At 37.8% G+C, this 24377-nt stretch overlaps 1 protein-coding gene across 3 annotated transcripts in view; it reads right to left on the bottom strand.

Annotated features, from left to right (window-relative positions):
• The window catches only part of SUPT3H (SPT3 homolog, SAGA and STAGA complex component), a 247597-nt gene that overhangs the window by 77009 nt on the left and 146211 nt on the right, over positions 1-24377 (bottom strand). For all 3 annotated transcript variants that reach the window (XM_069850820.1, XM_069850819.1, XM_069850821.1), the window contains exons 4-6: positions 4032-4118; positions 2734-2824; positions 1000-1136 (exon numbers count right to left, since the gene is read on the bottom strand). In XM_069850820.1, the coding sequence (XP_069706921.1) occupies positions 1000-1136; positions 2734-2824; positions 4032-4118 (315 nt within the window). The remainder of the gene's footprint in view (positions 1-999; positions 1137-2733; positions 2825-4031; positions 4119-24377) is intronic.

Raw genomic sequence — 24377 nt, 5'->3', positions numbered from 1 at the left:
AAATAAGTAAGAAAGGGAAGTAAAGAAAAGAAACCATCAGCTTCCAAAACACAAGCACTGGTTGGGAACAACTGTTCTATGACACTAATTCTCAGCTGGGAAAAAAGGAACTTGTTCCCCACCAAATGCTTAGAGAGAAGGAATTCTTGATAGGTTTTGATTTCTCTCCACTACAGGAGAATTTTCCATGAAATCCTGAAAGGATGAGGGGATTAATGAGGCCTTAATAGTGAAATGTTAAATACACAAATATTACAGAAGACTTGAGCCGCTTCAGCATAGTAAAGAAAATCAAACCAAAGCACCCAGCTTCAAGCACTGAAAGGGTGTAAAAAGCACAGCTAATCCTCAGTGAAACTGAGTAAAACTGGTATTGAGTGCAATTGGTACCAAAACCATTGTTCCATAGACTTTCATGCTAACAGAGCTAACCAGCATCTAACGATTTCTTCATCCTACCTACCTTTCTGAGAGTGATATGGTGCTGCGTTCTGCAGTAGAGATAGAATCTTTCATAAGTACATAGATCAGAAAATAGGACTTGAAAGACAGAAGAGCATGTGCTGAAGCATGTTTGCACAGCATATTTTACCTGGAAGCTGTATTATATTAGAAGAGTTCTCAAATGCTATTGAAACAATTTTCTAATGACAGGAATTATAAAAAATAAAAAAAAAATTGTGAAATATGTGTGAAATGTTTATAAATAGAATCTGCTTTCCACAGGAAGGAAATACAAATATCTGGCAGTCAGAAAAAGATCCATAACTACCTATTCATAGTCTTCCTTCACAGCATGTGTGTTTGGATATTAGAATACATTTGAGGGAATAGGAAAAATACAGGTATAGAATTCCTTTAGACCATCTGGGCAAAAGGAAAAAGCATGTAACAATGATACGACATGCAGCATGAAAAAGGCATCAGACCAGCATGATGTATGAAACATTTCATAATTTTCTCTGCTGGAGCTGGGTAACAGTAAAAGAAAAGAATTACCTCCATTCGCTCTTGCTTGACATCATCGATCTCATCATCCTCAAACATTGCTAAGAGCTCTCCAGTCTGGTCAATGGAGTTCAGAAAGTCTTGAGCAAGCTTCTGCCGTTTGTTGGCATTATTACTGTTGAGTTTGTCTTCACAAAGGGAGGCAAAGGACAACAAACTTCAGTTAATTGACTGCTCCAAACATCAACTGATGTCCCTAGGATGGACAAGTTTTAGAAGTCTGCACCATGCAGAAAAGGCCTGTTCTTACTGTTCTTCTGACAGAAGCTGTGCTACCTGAACAAAGTGATGTCTCTGCTCCGCTGCAGTAAAACAATCACTGTTAGTGTTTTCTACTATAGCCTAGTGGTTATTGGTAATCTAGGGAAACCTAGTCTACTGCTCACACATCATTATTTCTCACTGAAGGACGCACAGTGGACAGAGCTGTAGAAGAAACCGCCCTTTGGTTGTAAAAAACCTCACTTGTACAACAAAAACCAGAGGAATTACTCTTTCCTGAAGGCAAGCAGAACATTCTCATTATCTACTGCCTAAAGAAACCAGAAGAAACAGTAAGATGCAGCTCCACAGGTAATGGATCTCCATTGTTCTAAACAGAATAGCAGCTATAAAGACATTATCTTCACAAAGCAAAAATAATGGCTTTAATCACCAAAGCCTGACAGAAAATGCAGGCTTTAATTCCCAGATGAACCATGCTTAGGATGAATTTAACAAGCACCTAAACGGCTTACAAAAATTGTTTTAAAAAATGACACAGACTTAAATATTAAGAAAACCCACAAAGCTGTCAGGTCGGAATTTCTGCTGTCAGATTGCTTATATGGAATAATACTTTCACATGTGGTGAAAATAAAATGCCACAGGCAAATTAAAATCTCAAATGGCTTGACAAAAACTTATCCACAGATTGACTAAGTCAAAGCAACAAGTACAATGTTTACCTAACATCAATGTGGATGCTCAGAGGAATCAAACATGAGGAATTCATTGAAAGGTGGGGGGAGAGGCTCTGAGAAAGGAGATAAGTTAAATACAAAAAGTTGTGTATGGACATTGCAAAGTCTTACAGAAGTATGGCAAGGTTTAGATTTCTTATGATCCTTTTTAACTTCACTTTTTACAAAGGGAATGCTAATTCTTCCACTACCATATATCAAGAAGACTTTATACCAGTAAATTATATGGCATATATTCATATACTGTTAATTTAAAGAACTTTTCCTTTAAACATGTAGGTTATAAAATCTGTGACTTCCTCACAGACCGAGGTAACAAAAGTGTTTCCTATTCATTAAATCAAAGATTCATAGTATAAAAGCATAAATTGCACTGAAATCAAACCCAAGTCATGTATCAGTGTTCAATGAGTTTGTGTCAAAATCCTTTGATAATAATTTAACGACTGTCCATTCAATTGCACGTGGTAGCTGCCACATTTAATTACACAGACTGAAATTAATTAGCCCTTGAACCAGCACCAGTTTCCTCGTTCCACAGAGTTCTGACATTAAGCAGTCTTACTTAGCATTTGGATGGGAGATGCAAATACTTTTGAAGTAGTTCAAATGGCAAAGCAAAGATTTTTAAACCAAATCAGTCAGAAGACAATATTTTTGTGTCTTTAACTATTAAGCACAACATTAATACTTTGTATTGAGCTGATCGGTACATTTATAAAATATCAAGCCTCCCCTAAATTAAGTAATTTGTTTCTTCTACCTTCAAGGAGGTCATCATCTTCTATTCCTTTGACAATTTTAGATTTATAGTCTCGGAAAAACATGTACTTGAGTAGTCTTCTAAGCTTCTTCTAAAAGAAAAGAATAAATTTACATTCAGTAATATAATACAGAGGGTTTTCTATTTGGAATAACTGCAATACAGAAATGTGTAATCCATTACTCGGTAAACATAATTTTTAAAATGCTCATAATTTTTGATTCTGCAGAAAATCCATACGCAGGAAGCACATCAAGGTCACTAGCAATTCCACATCAAATATCATCTATTATTATTGAACTCCATGGTACTTTGCTTGCAAACTGTGAGACAGAAAAGCATTTGAGTTTCCAAAAGCAGAAATTCAGAAATCAGGCTTCTCTAGGTCACTCTAAAATCTTTGCTTAGTTTCGATATTCAAACCTACAAATGCATATTTCCAAGAAGTTTGACATCCCTGTTACTCACTGCTCTCAGTACAGCGTTATGGATCACATCAGACAAAAAAAATTGCAATTGGTTTTCACATTTCAGTGTTTTTTGATTTTGATATGGCTTTGGTCATTAGATTTCACCTATCAAACAAGGCAAGAAAAAAGAAAAGGAGAGAAAAGGGGGAGGGGAAGGGGGAACTAAGAAAGGAAGGACATAAAGGAAAAACAAATAGTATTGATTAAAATAGTTGACAATAATTTTTTTGATAATTGTGAAAAGTGAAGAAAAATAATTTAATCTTCATATGGAAAACTGGTTGTTTTTTTTTTACATGATTGACCTCTTCTAGCTATTAATCAGTGAAAGCAAGACCATCTCTAAACATGGAGATTTGAGAAAGATAAAATACAGGAAACACCATATAAAGGTAAATAACGACAGGATTTACTGACAACCCAGGTGATAAGAAGGTAATGGTCACACTGTCAAATGTCATCTACACTCTGCTTAGCCGGCAGAAATCAGAATGATTGATTTTTAATAAAAGGGATATAAAAGGATAAAGAACAGTTTTTACACATTTATTAAGAAATTGTTTTGAGCTCTAAGGTACATCATCCACCTTAAAGCTAGTGAAAAAAACTATTCATAAGTGAAGATCCAGTGGAAAAAAAAATGAGAATCGATTGAAACATTATGCAATTACTGAACTGTGCACAATACAGACCAACTGCACAGCAGCTATCCTTTCAAATAAAGCTGTCAACGATGATTGACTCCTTTCACATGGGTCAAGCAAGCACTTTAAAACACAATTCGCAGCTTACTATGTAAAGTAAGAAATTTCTCTCTTACTACCGTACCTTATCTTTGCGCATTAAGAACAGGAGATCTTCAGCAGAGATGACTCGAGCTCCTCTCAGCTGAGAAACTTCAGCTGCTTGCTGCAACTAAAATAAAGTTATAAATTATGATGGCTGTTTCTGTGTCAAAAAAAAATTATTCACCAGGGTTTGTTTTAAATAAGTTCAGATAATATTTTGCATGGTAGAGCATAGCAGAACACAAGGTATGCACTAAAACACAAGCTGGGACTCTCAAAGGTGTCACTCACTCTGCTCTCGTTAGCCACAAAGTGAATAACAATTTCACAACAAGAATGAAAGACTTGACAAATCTCAAGCAAAAGCTTTTGTTTACATATAAAAGGATTGCTTTTAGAAATCACTATGCCCCCCTCCCTCCCCCCTTGTTTTCCTTTCCTTGCACCACATTAGCCCAGAAAATGAACATGTAATTCTCTGAGGCAATGTAAAAATGCCAAATTCTTGCCGTAGCACTTTATCTGCAACTGTGGAAGGGTGCCTGATCCCCCTCAACATTTTTTAGAATAACAAATATTAATTTTAAACAGCTTACCTAAGTATTTTTTGAAAGAAACTCTACTCCTACTTGACTTATCATTAGTACAAACCAAACTCACATGAAGGCTTTTTTTAGGCATACTCTTATTTCATTCAAGAGGAAGAAAATGAATCGATAGGAAACACCAGCTCTATAAATAAAGTAATTGGAAAAACCTTATTGAGCAGACCAGGCGATTCAGATATGAAAGAAATAAAGATGGGATTGAGAAACGAATGCTGCAAAAATTGGTAAGAGGTGGCCAAAGGAGCGTGAAGAAAGAACTATCCTCAACATCACAACAGCACCTCTAAAGGCCCCAAACTCCTCAAACTGTGCTGTAAAGAAAGAAAATATCTTTGTATGGGAGCAAGTATGTCAGCCTGGGATTCACCATCAGTAGGTGCAGGAAAAACTGAGCCTGTTTATACGCATATAGATCACATCAAGACAAGCACAAGATTAGAAGCCAAACCTGCACAAAAACTTTGCTTATCAAAGTCCACCTAAAATGCAGAAGAGAAGGTCTATGGGATTTGCTCCTTTCACCTCGCTAGCCTTTGTTTCTGGTGTCAGATGAGGTAGAGTAGATGGAATGGAAAGGATGCTTCACGGCATGGAATACACTTTATATTCAAAAACATTGTCCAAAAGGCAAGATTTAATCATAATCTTTTTGCTGTTCTCCTTGTTAACCATCTTGTGGATGAACTGACAGGGAACATAGTGCAAAAGTGATTGAAAGGAGAGACACGGTAAAAAATTATTGACATTAATGCTCATACACACCTGTAACAAGATCATAAACAGAAATTGAATTTAATTTCAAATATCTTGATATTCTTCTTTCAGAAATGCATTAATGCACCTGAAAATGATTTAAAGAAATCCTATCCTTCACATTCACATGAGCAATGGTTTCACTCAGTATCACTGCCTGAATAAGTATATTATTAATCTAAGCTCCCATGCTGCTATGACTTGAAATAGGCCTATTCAGAAGTTAAAAAGATCAACAAAAACAGTAGCTGTTTCTAATATCCAAAGGAGGAGAGGGGGAGGATGGAGGGGGGGAAGATTTTCATTTTGGCAAGTGTTCAGTGGGCAAAAGATTCAGTCCATAAATCATAATACTGGACTGCATTAATTTTTTTCCACACTAATCACATGCATACAAAACATTAACTGTATCTCGCGTGTGCAACACAAAACATACTGCGTGAAGAGTTTCAGATTTTCCCCTTGAAATCCTCTCTTGGCCCTTGCAGTCACAGAGACCAGAGAGATTTCAGGAATTCAGAAGTCACAGTAATACAATCTTACTTGAAAAATGTAAGAATGCGAAAAACGATAGTTCTATTTTTTGGCATAACTAAAACTGTTTCTTATTCTGATTAGTTTGAGGGCACGCAAGCTACTTATATTTCTAACATAAAATATAAAGGGCTTGATACATAAAAATACATTTACCAAGAATGAGCCAATGTTCATCTCTGGTGTAAACGTATTGCAGTTAATGGATTTATGCCAAGGCTGACTTTGGCCCCACCGAGCTGAAAAGTGTTACAAACCCTGACCTCGGCGTGGTGATAACACAACACGGTTTTTCCAAATATCAGAAAAAACAAGGGCAGAAATATTCAACATGCAAGTGTGCTCCAGTTCCCCAACACACACAGGATCTTAACTGTAATCTTTAAGGTCCCTTCCAACCCAAACCATTCTATAAGTCTGTAAGACATCGACTTTCTTCCCATAAAATTCAGATATCTTAATTTCTGCATGTAGCTGAAATACCTTTTTATTTTCCAAGTGATAAACATGTGACAAGGTCATTTAAAGCCAAGATTGTGTGAAAACCATTTGCAAGAACCTTCCAGCAAACTAAGGGAGGGTACAGGGGAGGCCAAATTCACGTCCCATTTGCATCTAAGTAAATCCCGAATAACACTTTAACAGAGTTATTCTGAGCTAAACACAAGATCGAAATCTGGAATAATATTCTCAGTTTTCACCAAAACAATGAAAACTTTATTCTCGTATTGCCTCGATTTTTGCATCTATTTTATTTTAAGGAATGAACACACAGCATTTAATTTCTTTGGCTTAAAGAAAGCAAAATACAAAAATAATTACTTCCTGTACCGTTATAAAATATGTATTATTTATCCAAACAGAGCATAATGAGTTCTGCATTGGTACACATATTTACCTGGGAAACCAGGATATGCTCAGGTAAATATGTATCCAAGCAATTAAAAATAAATTACATACCACACAGCTGAGGATGGGGGGAAGATGTATTTATAGTTTTAACACACACACATAATTGACTCATTCAAACCACAACATGAGTGCTTTGCTATAATTAGTATTATAACAAACTGTCTTATTTGACTGTCCCAGAGTTGCCATTAATATGCAATAAGCCCGATTCCTTCGTTTCCGGAGCTGGAGGTCTTGTTGAGTCATTTCCGTGGCTGAGGTACATGATGAAGGGGGATTTCAGGAAGCTGTACCAAAGAAACGATCCATCTCCGAGCACCCAAGCATTAATCATTCCAGAAAAGCAATTTTCAGCTATGCAACCTTGAAATCAAGAGGTTCTTTTACTTTGCAATAACTTTTCCTATATGAGGTTACTATATAGCAACAGTGGATATGGCAAGAATTTTCAACCACCTCCCCTCTGCAAGCCCCAGCTCTATTCTGTGCCAGACATAGAATCTGGGGCAGTAGAAGTTCTGGAGTCCCCAGCATAAGGAGGAGATGGAACTGTTTGAACAGGTCCAAAGGAGGCCATGGAGACGATCCAAGGGCTGGAGCATCTCTGCTCTGAAGACAGGCTGAGAGAGTTGGGGTTGTTCAGCCTGGAGAAGAGAGGGCTCCAAGGAGAACCTTATAGTGACCTTCCAGTACCTGAAGGGGCTACAAGAAAGCTGGAGAGGGGCTGTTTCCAAGGGCCTGGAGTGATAGGATGCGGGGAATGGGTTGGATGGGGCTTGGAGCAGCCTGGTCCAGTGGGAGGTGTCCCTGCCCATGGCAGGGGATGGAACTGGATGGGCTTTGAGATCCCTTCCAACCCAAATCATTCTAAATTCCAACTTACTCATTGTCTTTTCCTAATTTTGTTAATGATTAAAATGATGTAGTCCACATTACAAAATATTTTGGTTTAGATTATCTTAAGGAACCGTGAACAATTAAAATTACTAAGTTTCTTAAAAAAAAAAATCCAAACAGACTAAATTTCCAAATACCAGCAAAAATTACTAGAGACCTAAGCATCTGAATATATATTTTATTACAGCAAAATTATGAAGCTTAAATAATGGAAGCGTTGAAATGAATTTAACTATAAGAGCGCAAATAGCTCTGTTAGTAATTAGGAGTTTATGAAAAATAAGTGTATTTTACAATTTTTCACGTTTCAAAGAAGGCAGTATATATAGTAACCATATTTTGAAGTCTAAGAAGAAATGGCTGGGGAATAATATTTTAAAATATAATCACTGGTTTAATGACTTTACGAAGTTAACTTTCTTGGCAGGATGAACTGAAGTATGTTAACAGTCACCTTATGGCTATTTTCTTTTTGCAACTCCTGCAAATTACAGATTTGTTGAAAGGAGTATTCATTCTCCTGCGACAGAAGCACAGTTACTTCAATGGTACTGTCTGCTTTTTTCTTGTTTTTCATAATTGTTTTTTCTTCCACCACCTCCAAAGTCAACAATCATTGATACTTCTACAAAAACCTCTTGATGGACAAACAGACAAAAAGCTGGAAAACAAACTCACTGTGTTGTGACATAATCTTTCCAGTTAAACTGTAGGACGGAGTCAAAAATGTTCACATGCCTTGAAACTGCTGGGAGCCAAGAATAATGCTCCAGGAGCTATGATTTTGTTTTCATTATAGAGGAAAATTAGATCATAGCTCACCTGGCTGATCTTTTTTTCTGAGGCAGGAAGGTTGTTTTGTTATTAAATATGCATTAAAATGTCCTATTTTCAATCTTTTCTAGATCAAAAGCACACAAATATAAAAGTATCAATAGAGTATAGCGTATTCAGACATAGTGCCATCAATGTGCTCTAAACAGAGCACCCCAATACTTTTTTGAAAGCAATTAAACTTTGATTTTCTTTTAAATCTTTCCATATAATCTCTCTTATACTACTACTGCTGAAAGCTGAGCTTCTAATCCTAAAATACACAGGAAAAATACAGAGGGTTTTTTTTTTTTTCCCCACTAGTCAGCATCGGAACATCCTTTTCACTGTTAGCACATCCTGGGAGGATAATTACATTATGGAGTCTATTACAGTAACAGGTGATGATTTAGGATGATCACACAAGGGTGAAACAGCGAGACTGAACAGCCACAAGCTGCCTAAACCATAAAGCTTTCATTTGCAGATTAAAAATACAATCAATTTTCTTGTTCCTAGGTATCTCAGTATTCTCTACTGAAGACCTTTTAATGTAACATCAGGTGATTATGTGCAACCTTGAGAACGTGATGCTCTGTGTCCCATTTGGAGGCTTTAGAGGAGCATTTTCTTGCTTGACACACAGCAAATTTCAGCCCATACAGATCATGAGAACAAGAAAATATCAGTTCATACCTCAAGGTCCCTGGCATTTATGAGAACTTGTTTTCAAGTATGCAATTTGTTATTTTTGTTTCTTTAGAAGAACTTTTCTCTTCAAGTCTCTGAAGCAAGATCAGCTGCTCTGTCTTGCCTTCTAGCAGGTGCAATGGCTTTCAGGTCAGCCAGCCCAAAGGCCTGGAGCTGGATACAGAGTCTGCAGCCAGTTACCAGTAAGTGGACAAGAACTATACCAAAAGCATCTCCATCAATAAGCAGGTTACACAAAATTTGGTGTCATGCTGGAAAACCGCCCTGCTGATGCTCCCTCCCACTGTTGGGGATGATAACAGCAGGCAAGAAATCAAACTTGGAAAGCTCTGCTCCAGTTATTATAATTAATAAGGAGAAAAAAGAGGCTTAAAAATATCACTGAAGGGGAAGCAACGGAGAAGCGTTCTCCAGAACGAGCAATGGATTGTGGAAAAAACTTTGTGAATTGTAACCTTTCCAGATATGGAAGATGCATTAGTCAACACGAAACTGAAAGAGTCTCATGGCCAAACGCACTCCAACCTCAGCAAACACATCTCTGTTTCCAAGAAAAGGCAAGCTTAAAGACCCTCTATTGACTGACCGCGTTCTAGGACTGTCCAAATATTCTAGATGCTCAGCTAAATGGTGACATTGCACTGTAAATCATTGGTAGTAAGTTTTCCCTGTATGTAAACTAAATAAATACTGGTGTTTTGGAGAAAATTATAATTAAACTAACTACATTTGGATGCAGACTTTTACAATGAGCTGTTCTGTTTTTACATCAGTATCACTATAGTTATTCCAAATCGAAAGCCTCAATTGTAGCTATTAATTCCACCTAAGTTACACCTCCGAATGTTTTTTGGTACTAAATGTTACTTTGAAAAAATAAGAACGTGTAAACCTTTCAGCAATAAATTAACTTTTCCTTTAGTAAAACAAAAAAGCAACTAGAATTTACCCTTCTTAAGAAGTGATGATAACATCAGTTTTGTACATTTAGTCTATTAACTCAGATAATTTCCTCTCTATCAATTATTTCTATTTCTTTTCTTTCTGCAATACCACTACGCCAGGCAAACCAGCAGAGGTTTACATTATACCACAACACTGCTTTCAAATCCCAGAAGAAACCACAATTCAGGATGATTGTTATGCAGTCTCCAATGCATCATGCAGGGAAAAATCTGTTCAGTGTTGATTGAGACACCATCTATTTTAAACAGGTTTCCTTCTCCCATTGCTATAGAGAATAACATTTGTTTAAATCGTGCATCCTTACGTTGCTCACAGAGGAAAATAATCGTTGCCTTATATTAGTTTCACCAGAACAATAAATAAATACACTTCCTTTACATACGACAGCAAATTGGAATCAGGCTTCATCATCTGCAATAGGGAAAAAGCAAGATACGTATTTACCTATTCCAAGCACAGAGATAAAGTACTTTTAGAGCAAGCCTCAGGCCAATGAAAGAACTGCAAAGCAAGCATCACTATGAAGAGCAGGCAACCATCACCACACTGAATATAAAGAAGGCAAGACCTTGATCCTCTGGCTGAACTGGTCCCAAAGTTATTTAAAAAGTCTTTTCAAACACCTCAAAATGAAGGACAAAAACATACTTGGAAAGATTAAAACCTGCAAAGGATACAAACAAGATTTGGGTTTGAAAATTACGACTAGGAGACAGAAGAAGAAAATAAAGGATTCAGGTTCAATCAAAACCCACAATATGGCAATCTTTTCCATGAGAAATCTCTAAAATTATTCACAGCCCTGATGAGACATGCTATTACATTCATACTTTGAAATACAGAACTAGTAGTAGAAGACTTCATATGTTAAAATATTTTACCTACAATGATTCACGCTGGTCCTTCTCCTTACATTCTATTCCCATCTGCTCAAATGTGTGTGTCCACCAAGTGGGAGCTTCTCAGTAAAATGCTACAGGATCACTCAGATTAAATATTGAGATACAGAATACACGTAAATGACTACTGGTTTAAGTGGGTTTGGATGGCAGACAGGCCATATGGGAATGTGGGCTGGAGGTAAATTATACTGCCTGCAGAATTTTGACAGACATACAAGGGCAATCTCACAAGATGTATCCAAATTATAAATACAAAGAGAAAATACTAGTAGGGAAAAAGAAAACAAACAAACAGGGAGAGGCATTTAGATTTAATGTTTTTTCAACAACAGTATATGTGCGGAGCGTACATTATGACACTAGAAAAAGTCTCAGTCTACTCTAAAATCCTAGGGAAGATCACTAGTCAATGGAGACAAAATACAATCAGAATGTGTAATAAGCTAGGAAGTTGTAGGATTTTTTTCTCTTCTGTTAGGAAATCTTTCTCCAGTTCATTTCAAAACAGCTTCAAAATCCTAAATCTACACAATCTTTCTTCCAAGAATCTTCTAATTCAAGATAATTTATGAAAACAATAGCCCCAGTCAGAGACAGACCCACCTCCATACAGAAATAGGAGAAAAGGAAGTCCACATCACTGCATGTATGTGTTGGTTTGCTGTATTTTCTTCTTTATCTTCAGAAAATACATGGGAAATTGTACAGATGATAGCATGAACATGACAGATTTTCTCTTGGGAACATGAATAAAAAAGAAGGAGGGAGCTCTTGCTTAGAGAAAGAAAAGAAAGCAACACAAAGGAACATAAATGTAAAATCTGAACAACAGATATTTCTGTCTGAAAAATGGCACCGATTTCCTTTTATCTGATCTTCATTCTTTAATTAACATTTATTTTCCAAGGACATAAGTTGGAAAAGGCTGTTTGACATTACTTTAGCACAAAGAGAAAGAAATCACTTTTAAGCCATGAAAAAGCTGGGGGGAAAAATAAACATGCCTTCTGAACATAATTTCCTCTTTACTGCTACTGCAAAGTTATGAAATGAAACCTATTATTTAATTACATGGGATCAAGCAACAGGAAGAGAAGGGAGTGTTTAAGTCACAACATCCCTGTGAGGATAAATTACTACACTTCCTCTTGCTAAAAGACAGTTTTCATGGACTGGAACCGTGCAAATGGTTAAAATTAAACTACTGGGAGATAGGAAGACCTCCTTGCTAACATAAAAAAACCCTATAAAATGTACTCTGAAATTCTTAACAGAAATATTGGTAACAATAGGTACCAACATTTCTGCCAGAACATCAAGAGTTTGAAAATTATTACATCTATTCAGATTCTACAGAGAATCTGAAGACAGTTTAAAAACTATGCAATAGCTTCTGGGCCTGCTTTGTTTTCTGCTTTGCATTGGAGATGTTTAGATAATCTATTATGAAAACTTCAAAATTTATCTGCTATTACTACCAAAATTTTATTGGCCATAAGGGATTTCCCTTAGCTGTGCTTCAGTAATGTTTATTAGATCCTTCAAATTGAATGCAACTGTTGGAAAAGTTGAAGCATTTTATTTCTTAAGTATGTTCTTGGCATAAAAAAATGGGAGAACTTTAAACTATAATGAAAAGATAAGCTGAGTTCTAAAATGTTGGAACAGATAACTTGGCAACTGGTATAGAGTCCACAACTGGGACATGAATGTGCAAATGCTGTGATCTTTCATATAATTTAAATTCATATTGACTTTTGTGGAGATGCCCTGAAATAACCTTTCCCCCAAATACTATCTTCTCTCAAAACTACAATACACTAAAACATGAGGGTATTTCACAGATAGTTGGAAGAATAATGAAAAAAGCCTTTGAAGTTGTTCAGGAAAGCTGCTGCCAAGCCTGAGGGTTGTATGGGAGAAAGCGTTTCTTTGAAAAAGCTATCCTGTAAGCAGTAGAGACTGAGAGAGAACCCAGACTTTACCTCCTGAATGTAGAAACCCAAGAAAATATGGCATAAATCTTATCATATGTGGCTGATTTCTTATTCTTCTTTTGGAACTAGGTGATCTTGAAGGTCCCTTTCAACCCAAACACAATGATCTGATGGATCTTTTCCAACCTGGTGATTGTATGATTTTGTGAAATTCAAGTTATTGTCTACTGTCGGATTTCAACTGACTCTGGAGGTATTTGGTCAATTCAATGACTTTTATATATAGATATAAATATTTATTTTTCTCTACCCACGCTTCACAATTAAAACTTTTACATTGTGCAACTTCTCAAGATGGTTACGAACCAGAAAGGCTTTGGCAGACAGTCAGTCGAGAGTCAATCCAATAAACTATCAACTGAATGAGCAAGAAGTCTGATAAAATAGAAGCAATCAGATTCACATCAAGGGAAAGAAGTACTAGGTCTTTTGCAAAAATCTCTGGAAGCAGGCAACAGGTCCAAGCTGTGGACTCATCTACTTCTATTACGAGAGGACAAATAACTCCTCCTGCCCTGAGGAGACCTCTGCTTTGGAAATTCAGCAGTACGACCTTATAATTAAATGCAGCTCCACTAAAAGTGCTCATGTGTTAAGTTACTAAGGCTGAGCACAAAGCCAGAGTATCTACTACCCGTACCAGAGGAGTCACAAGAAGATAATGTCAACGGTGCCAGTGGGGAGGAGCAAAACTAGTGTTTTCAGCATTTATCTTTGCCCTTTGGGAGCCACAAAGGAAAGCGCTAGCTCTACTGAAACATCACCAAAACCTTTGAAAGAAAGGGCTCAGGTCAAAAAAGCAAAAGTGGAAAGAAAAATCTCGATTTTCCTCAGGAAAACCATGCTTCAGACTGGCATGTGAGCACAGCGATTGCCACTGTGGTCAAGGCTGAGCCTTAGCACAGTCACCAGGATTTGGATTGCTCAGCTACAGCACAGATTTCTTCAAGAGGACACCCTGATATTTCTGCAAGAGCATGCAGTCCAAAGGGTCTTCAAAAGGGTACCCAGTTCCCTAATTATTAATTAGAGGTATGCTCTGTAGTTTTCATAGAAATAGAGGGAAGACTACCTAAGGCTAAAGTGCAATCACTAAAGAGGGATTGATGAATTCCTAAAAAAAAAACACACCCCAAAACCACAGCAAAGAAGTATCAAAACATAAATGGAAAAGTACTTTCATTCCTCAAAAAAATGGAATACTTGGTTTTTTATCATGTATTTACAAGAAATAAATTATTGTCCATTAATGAATGGATTTAACAGGTCAAGAAAGTAAGAGATAAGACTACTAAACAGATAAAAAATAAAATATTCTCCATTAATACGGGTCACTCCCTTTTTGGGTTACTTTTAAGGTTGATTTCTTTATTGTGAAAAAGTTAGGTTACCTACAAGAATTTTACCTTCCAGTTCATATGACAGTGGTATCTGCCCTACAGCCATTTTAAAAATAGGCAAAACAAGGCCTGGAAGAAGTCACTGCACACAGGCAAAGACAGGACCAGGAGAAAAATATCCTCTCTTCATCTCCCTCATCAGCCAATTAGCAGCACTCCTTCACTGCTAACAATTCTCCTCTAATGCAATAGGAAGCATCTACAAAATAATGCAGAAATATATATAAAAAACTCCATCAACCAAACCCCTTCTGAGCTTTAACCCGAGGTTTCTGTATCTAAACTTGCATGCATTCCTATGCAAAAACTATAAATATTTCCCAGCACCTAAAGCTGTGAAATTCAGAGGTGATTTAGCAGACATGCAAACCATAAAATCTCTGCCCGATATATTTCTCTTCTAATTTAGAGTAAGTGGGCCAGCCTTATATCATATATAATCATAATTCCCAGTGACATTTAAACCAAAACCCAAGTAAACGTTTAAGTTAAAAACCTGTAAACCTCTGTAAAGCTTTTTAAATAATATCAGTCATTTTAATATAAACCTAAGAGGCAGTAGCATAAACAACGTCAACAGAATCGCTAGTTTGCTGTTAAGAACCCTGACCTGAAGTATTATAAAAGTAAATCCTTACATTCAAAAAAACCCCTTTTCAATCATTGGCTTTCCGAGGAGGAATAGGACCTGCAGCCCACAGTAAAGCCGTATTATTAGAGGTCAAGAAGAATTGGAATAAAGAACTGTCAAAAGTAAAGCTTAATTAGCTTTGGAAGTCAAATTAGGAAGCAAAGCAAAGGAGGCTTCAGACATAAAGCAGCATGAAGAAAGATCATCTTTGCAGAATGAAATAGAGATGGAAAATCTAAATGTGGTTCCAAAACAGGAGAATATTTTCACTGAGCATTGAGAAGAACTGAGATTTTGAGCATGGGAGCAAAGATACAACAATTCATTGAAGATGTATATGGAAAAAAAATTATTTCTAATGTACTGAATGGAAGTAAAACTCAAAGATACTAATGCACTCCCAACATCATCACTTGATATCTCAGATGAGAATGAACTGTAAACACAACTGAATGTCTGCTAGCATTAATACTCAGATAAATCAGCTAACTTCTGGGAAGCTAAACAGATCACATAATTACAGGCTGCTGCCTATACCTACTTGAAGAGCAGTTAGAAAGAAGACAGGTCCAAATTCTTCTGATAGTATTGGATGATACAAAAAGGGTTGACAGAACTTGCAATTTGGAAGGATCAAGTAGGACGTTAGGAAAACCTTTCTCACAGAGAGGACAGAGCAGCTCTGCAGCAGTTAAGCAGGAGAAACTCTGAATAATCTCTCCATGGAGCTTTCAAAGCTTGAGTTGGACAAAGCCATTGCTGACCAAAGTTAGTACTCATCTCATCTACAGATTAACTTCAAAATATTTTAGTCTTATTCAAATACAGGATAGTTCTCTTTTTGAGCCTTTTAATAGTAATTGTTCTGGAAACCTCATCCTATCAGCTTTAGGCCTGATGATCACCAAGTTCCAGTGTAAAAAGACAAATTCATTTATCTTGGGTTATTCACAAAAACCAAAATAATTTGCCTACAGTCTCTTAAGTCAAAAATATCTGCTCACGACAATGCAGACTACAGGTAATGCAATATTTTGTCTGATGAGGCTCATAAGTCTTTGCTGATAATGCAACGCTACATATGGTTGGACCTGGCCATTCTATGATTCTATACACATACCTTCCGTCACATCTGATGGTTTTCCTGCATTGTCTTCCTAAAAAGAGTCATTAAAAGCATATTCACCAAATCAGGTACTAAAAAATATACGAGACACATGAAAGAGACATTTCCTGAACCCCTCTGTTTACCAATATGCGTTGAAAAGTTCCTTGGGTTCCTTGAAATTAATGCCACCTTCAGTTGTACCACCTCAAGTTCCTTGGCACCTCTAGTCACAGAGATGTGAACGATGAATCCCTGAACTGATGGATTAGAATGGATTATCTGTCACCTGGCAAAAGCACAGGCTATGGAGCTAAGGATGTCAGCAGCTAAGCATATGCTTTCTATAATTTTAGTCCTTTCAAACACTTGAGATGAAGCACAGCAGGAGCACACTACTCTACTGGCACTGGGCAAGGAAAAAAAAAATTGGGTAAACTTTAAAAAAAATATGCATTCACTTTTTAAGAATTATAAGCATCTTTATTATGCCGAACAAAATGTTGCCCTTGTAAAAAGGGTTTCGTGATACCTGAGAAAAAAAGAACCTTATGAAAACCCTGTATTTGCACATGGCAGTAGATAATTGTTTGGAATTCAGAATCAAAATGTACAGCGTTTCCATCCACAGCAGCCAGCGTGCTGGAAATGGAACAGAAGTTCTCCTGCAATTTCGTCTCTTAGAAGTTCTCCCTGACAGCTCTATGCAGCACTGGGCACACAAAATGAAAAGGGAATGAGGTTATTTTCTTACATTCTCAATGCTTTCCCTTCTGCCCCCAAGAAGCCATCCAAGCAGCATATATGAAAAGACTGGTGGGAGAGATTAGGTATCTTCTCCTATAATGGATGCTTAATGACAGCATTTATGTACGTTTTATTTACGGTTTTAAAGACATAGAAATACTCTCCTCTACAGAGGAATGCAGCTCAGAGGCTCTGGGTAATTTGTGTGCACTTACACAATCAATAAATAACACAGCCCAGGGCAAACCTCAGGAAATCAGTTCTACCTCCATTCAAATGAGAAAGACCATCAACTTGTCAGCAGAGCAACAAAAATCAGAACATCTTTTCTCATGATTTGTTATCCTGTCCTGAGCATCCCGAGGGACTATCAGACCAGGCAGTGGAAGGTCAAGGACAGAACTGTCCAAGAACTCAGCGAATGAATGGAAGAAAAAAAAATGGTCAGTTGACAAGGGAAGAGGACCAGCTATTGTTGTGATGATGAAAGATGCACTTCAATAGGCAGGCAAGTTGTCTCCACCCTCCTATTATAGCTCAAATAGTTTTGTTGGTGGCTCTTTTATAAGAACTCAATGTTTAAAAGATATATATCTTCCAAGGACAAATAAAGCACTATAACCTTACCTTAAGAATTTAAAATCTGAGAATTTTATCTTTTCATACAGCATTTTAAGACAAAAACTCAATGCATTTTTATCAGCTGACACTCAATCAGGTACCCTGAGAGATTAGAGTATCAATGAAACCAGAAACAACAAACAGGGATAACGAGAATGAGGGAGAATATAGAGGGGAAGTTTATGACAGAGATAAAAACGGTAGAAAAGACTAACTTACAATGGTGATGAAGCATAGCATATGTGTAATAACTTGACCTTGTTGGGGCCTCATAGATTTTATTTTTAACTAGAAGTATTACTCATTTCAATTAGCAGTCATGATTTGTAAGTGATGCTTTCTTTGAAAAACACATTGAGCAATGATTCTGGACCGTTCAGTTCAATTTATCTGCAATGTAGGTGGCATACAGTTTAGGAACAAACAGATAAAAATGCCCTGTAAATAAAGAAATAAGACAACACCCACAAGTCAAGTATGATATGAAAGTCACATACACAAACAAGACATGAATATTTTAACATTCCTTTCAACGTGACAATGAGCACAGTCATTTTCAAATCATCGTGGAACATATCTCAGCCCAGTTCTAAAAGAAATCATAAACAAAATTTGTGCTTAAATTAATTCAGCTTGAACAGGCTTGTATCCATGGCATCTTTGGGGGGGGAAAAAAGAAAAAAAATCCACTGACCCATGCTGTTAAATCCAGGGTTATAATCCAAAATCAATTGTGCCCGAGCCAGCTTTCTATCAGCCGAGTCTTTTGTTTGGCAAAGACTCAACTCAAAATGAAGGGAATTCATTGGGGTGATAATTTGCCGTACGAGCACCTATAGGGTTGTTAAAATGAAGGTGCTGTGCCATACGCAGGTGTTCCAACATTCTTAAACAGTTCGTCCAGTATCCCCAATGCACTTGCAATTACAATGTAAGCAAACTCAGAAACAGCAATTCTTCATCTAGCATTTGGTTCGGAGCCACGTCTGGCAAACGCCACCGACTCCTGCTTTAAAGCACTTCTGTTCAAATGATGATGATGTACTGGAAGGAGCTGCATTAAGGTCTCGGTCAAGTAAATTACTCCGGCTTCAAACTGTCAAGTAAACTTTGCAGCTTTGCACTTCATATAGTACAGTTTGCGATAAAGGCACATGAGCACCAGGCTGCTGGCTTTGGCCATAAAACCACCCATTGAAGTAACCATCCAGTTCAGCGGGTAAGAGGGGAATATCATTTACAGAGCACAGACACACAGTAGGTGAACTGGAACAGTTCCAAACCTACTGAAAATTGCTTTTCCCTACCTACCCCCCCCAAATCCTTAATTTTAAATCTTCACAGGACACGAATCTGGGACAATTTTGGCCCTAAAATGCAATAACTACCTGATCACAACTTTGGCAGTTGTATTTACATTCCTGTTCATGTTTCAGTAATCTTCTAAAATTATCAGCCCATGTAAGCCAAACTGCCGTAGGGTTTATAGCTTTTATACACACATATAAAGATATACATAGAATCATAGACTGGTTTGGATTGGAAGGGACCTTAAAGATCATCCAGTCCCACCTCCTGCCATGGGCAGGGACACCTCCCACTGGATCAGGGGCTCCAAGCCCCATCCAACCTGGCCTTGAACCCCTCCAGGGATGGGGCAGCCACAGCTTCCCTGGGCAACCTGGGCCAGGGCCTCCCCACCCTCAGCATGAAGAAATTCCTCCTGGTGTCTAGACTAACTCTCCCTCTCTCCAGTTTATACCCATTGCCCCTCATCCTATCACTCCAAGCCTGTGAACAGCCCCTCCCCAGCTTTCTTGTAGCCCCTTCAGGTACTGGAAGCTGCTCTGAGGTCTCCTTGGAGCCTTCTCTTCTCCAGGCTGAACAACCCCAACTCTCTCAGCCTGGCCTCATACAGGAGGTGCTCCCATACATATTTATGTATTTGTATGCAAATTTATGTTTTTCACTCAACCCCATCAGCCAAAGAGGGGAACAGGATGAGTGGATATTAGACTGGGTATCAATAAAAATGCCTTCACGGAACAGGTTCTCAGGCTCTGGCAGAGGCTGCCCGGGGGGGTGGTGGAGTCCCCATCCCTGGAGGGGTTTGAAAAGTGTGCAGACGTGGCACTTTGTGAGATGGTTTAGTAGGCACGATGGTGCTGGGCTGACAGTCGGACTGGATGAGCTTAAAAGTCTTTTCCAACCTTAACGATTCAACGAATCCACGCTCAGCCTCGGTCCAGGCTGGACCCATGGACGTGCAGCGGCCGCCGCCTCACTTCTCTCATCCTATGCAATCAGTTAACTCCAAACACCTCATGCAATAACACAAGCAACAATTAAGCTCTTGGTGAGCAAAAGAAATGATCATAAGACATTTTGTCACAAGATATGATTAAAAAAAAGGCATTATTTGTTCTCAGTAATTTAACGAGCTATGTTATCACTGCTGAAACATTCATACCCAAGCCAGACAGAAAGATTAACTCTGTAAACCTCACTAGCACGGGACAACACGTCTTCTTATTTTTCAAATGATAAAACACCTCATTTCCCTTTTCTGCACACAACTAAGATACCAGACGCTTCTAAGCATGGATAAGGCCACAAAATGATGAAATGGAAACTGTTCATGTTATACTCTTCTTAAAAATGTTTTTGTGCTGATCTAGTCTCCTTGAATAAAAATAACTGTATACATACCACACTGTTTGCTCCACTTGCAGGTTTTATGAACTTTGGTAAAAACATAATAAAACCAAGTACTCAAACAGGATGAAACTGCTTTGGGTAGGAGTCTGCATGTTAGATATGAGAACTGCCCTTGGCCATTCAGCCTCAGAAGTATTTATGAGCAACACTTCATTTTCACAATCTTAGAACACTTACAATAAACAATAATGATAATCATTTTCCAAACACTTGTTGAATTTCAAAATATTTTCCCAGAGAAAAATGTTTGCCTCTCTTGTTTTGATATGTGCTCCTGAGTCAGTAAGCTGTCCATAACTCTGGAGAGGCAAGAAGCCTCTGCTTCTGATGTTGAACAGTAAATGCTGAACATTAGCCTCCTCAATCTTTATAATACTTACTATTTTAATACACACAGTGTTATAAGCTACTTTAGAAATTAAATTAGAATACAAAGGAAAATATATAACCTTTTTCAGCTCAGCTGTGAAATAACAATTGCATTCTCTAACTACATAAATAACACCTTTCTCTGTCAGTTTCGGGATGCTCAAATCCTTCCTCTCCACAAAATTTACAAACCTAATAAATAATGACTTAGAATCGGGAGTTTTGGTATTTACTAGAGAGCCTAACTGATTTCATAAATCAACATAATAGTGGACAGTTCTACAATCAATTTATATATTCTATATAACTGCTTCACATAATATATTTAATGGTAAGAAACATTACACATTTAGCTGGCAAGTCTCTCTTTAGCATTTAATAATTGCCACACTTTTACATAAGAAACTGTATTTCAATCTAATGTTTATATTTTGACTGCACCTAAAATGTGCTTATTGTAGCATACTACATCAATAAATGAACAATTATTTCTCAGCGGTATGTAAAATACATAGTGATGTCAGCAGCATTAAATTCTAGTGCCAAGTAGGGAAACAGTTAAATGTAGTTTAACTATAAAATTAATATTATACTAATTTTAATAAAAGGAAAAGATTTACCTTATTATTTTTAGTTCAGACATGCAGTCATGTGCAAGGTAATTCAATACCCACTGTATAAAATACGAACTATGAAAATGTTTTACAGATGTTTTCAATCAGCTTCCTTTGTTTAACATTAGGCACTAACCTCCAGAAGATACATACAAGCTGCACATCCTACAGGTAATGTTCTCCAGATGGGATGTTTCCCTGAACATCACGCTTAATAACATAAGGAATACGGAATAACATAAGGAAAATGCTGTGAAGAAAAAGCACCTTGGCCAAAAAACTTCTAATGTCATTTTGGATTCAGTGCACGACACATCTTTTCCAGCTTGTGGTAAACTCCCAAAACATACAGCATAAAAACGTCTTGACTTCAGACAGCTTTATGTTGACTGCTTGGCTCCAGCAAATACTAAGTACAGTAGCGGTATCATCTTAATTATTAGCTCCTTCCTTTGGTGCAATTGTACAACCTACCAGATCCTGCTGTCTTATCCCAGACTGAATTTTCTCAGTCCACAGCAATTCCATCAGGAAGATGCTGTTGTAATGAGTGAAGCGAGTAAATCTTCCTTGGCAACACGAAACAAGCTTCTCTTACCTGGATGTTGGTTGACAGGGAGGAATAAAACGCCAAGCTTCTTAAAATCGTTATTAGGTCATGAATAAACAGTAAGATTTGTTCAGAGAAAACGTAACCAGCTAAGGCACTGCAGCTAGGTAAAGAAAACATTCCTTCTGTGTTACACTACTAGATGCATTTGCTGAGCATCATTATCTCAATATCTCATTAATTACTACCTATTAAGATAGGGAAAAGCCCCCAAATACCCAGGCAACTCCAGTGTTCCTTGAAGAAATGCACCTTTCGCTCTGATGACTTGAGCAAAGAAAAGGATACAAAATCTTCCTTTAACCACTCCAGAGAGACAAATCAAGGCAGGTAGTATAAACTGCCCAGCATCAGGGCTTAGCCTATATCCATAAACTTCTCATTGCTCCTCAAATGAAACAGGAGGAATTTAAGCCCTTGTATTTTTGCCAGGGATGCCCACTAAAAGAATTTTAGTTTGCCTAAAATTATGTGACAGCAACACTGTTTTAGTAAGACTGAAAATGCTTGGGGTTTGACCTGTCACCTATCAACTCTGACCCAGAGGATTTACTCCTCTAGATAACCTTGATAAACATTGGGAGCACAAAGTTCTGCACAAAATTCAAAAGCTGGGTCACCTCAATTAAAAAAAACCATACACAGACAAAGATGCTTCCTAAAGTGAGTTCCGTATGGTCATCACCTAAGGATCACAGTTACTGTGAAGAGATGAGTTTGATCCTTTCCTCTAGGCAGCGCAGATCCAAATCAGACTCAGCCCACAGGCTAGTGCTTGAGCCAGGAGCCATGAGAAAAGCCGTGGAGAGAGATCTGCATCCCTGTCCTCAGACTACATTTGATATTTGCTGGATCTGCAGGAAAGGAAGAGGGAGAATGAGCCCACACACCAGCGCTGAATAGTCTCAAGTCAAGACAGGTACCTCAAGGTTAATCCATCTACAGCCAGCACTGCCTGTGCATGACATTTTATGGCTGGGTACCTGAAACTACAGGAACAAGGCTGTAATTAGAGATGAAATCACAGAGAAAACACTGAAATCTACAGGTTGAGCTTAATGGCTGTAACTCATTATTTTCTTTCTCTAAAATACCTGAGTTCATATGTTAAAGTGATCAGAAATACACTCCTTCATGGAAGAAATATGTTAGATATTTAAGATTTCCATCTCACTGAGAATAAGGTGAGTGAAAACAACTATCTTGGGAACATGGGTCTAACGGCGTGCCCCATCAACTCAGTCCTGCAACTGCAAAGTAGCATTGAATTCTGTCACCTACTTGTAAACGTGAAGCAACGATACCTGCTTGTTTCATAGGGCTAAAAGAAGGCTTTGCTCAATAACAAAAGCAGCAACGTATACAAAATATGAGTAAAACCATGGCAGGGGGGTTGTAAGCGGATGATCTTTAAGGTCTCTTCCAACCCAAACCGTTCTACGCTTCTAAGAGTCCTCTTCAGAGTTTTGTAATGGGATTTTCTGGGTAGAAAGCAAGCTGGAGATCAACACCTCAAATTACACATCTGCAATGGATGTAGGTGTTTAAGTTCCCAGACAGTAAAAAGACCCCAGAAGCTATCCAGCTGAATTGACAGTAGATGTTTATGGGGGTGAACAGTTGACCCTGCTTCAGTGGTAACAGTGTGTGCTCCAGGTATCAACAGCAGATATACAGACACCCACATACAGACCTCAATTTAGGCATCTTCATCATGAAATCACGTGAGCGCTCTCACCTGTCAACCAGGACCTAAAATATCTCAGTCCCACTACCTTTCCAACAGCCCATCCACCAAACACAGGTTGTAACCATCAGTCCAGGCTTGCAACGCAAAAAAACCGAAAAGGAACCTGGGGTCACAGGAAAAGCCCCAGACACAAATATATTTTCAAAGAAAATGCATGTAAGAAACAGATGGAAGAAGCTATACTTTCTACTAAGGAACCAGATCTTCTCAGAAAGACTTTTGACATTGCTATGAGAGCAGAGGTGTTCCAGGATTCTGCAAAAAGGCATGAATATTTACAATAAGTACACTAGAGGTGATTTTTTTGCGTGCATGCAAATGCTAGTTGGCAAAACAGAGTGATCCACAATCCAGTGCTCCGGAGTTGACTCAAGTCTACCTTATGGGGGTTGCATCCCTTTGAGGAGCCTGGTTAGGTGTTTCAGCACACTTAACTACTAAATACTGACAAAAACTACTTAAAATGCTTCCTTCGCCTGGGAACGGTAGCAGCTCTTGCATATGAACGCAGTCACATCTACCATACTTACATTACTGAAACATTTAGAAGTTTAATAAAAACTGAGATTTGAAATAGGTTGTGACAGTTTAAGATTAACATCCCCCTCCTGCAATTGCTTAGAAATAGGGAACTGGCAAGGCACAGGCTATTTTTCAACCAGATGGGCATGTTTCTACTGACAGTGACAGAAACGCTTCCACAAAATCGCCTCCCGCTGTCTCCAACA

Source organism: Phaenicophaeus curvirostris, chromosome 2 (assembly GCF_032191515.1).
Source record: "Phaenicophaeus curvirostris isolate KB17595 chromosome 2, BPBGC_Pcur_1.0, whole genome shotgun sequence".
NCBI lineage: Eukaryota > Metazoa > Chordata > Aves > Cuculiformes > Cuculidae > Phaenicophaeus > Phaenicophaeus curvirostris.
Note: the sequence above shows the minus strand (reverse complement) of the source record. Positions and strands in the feature narration are given on the sequence as shown.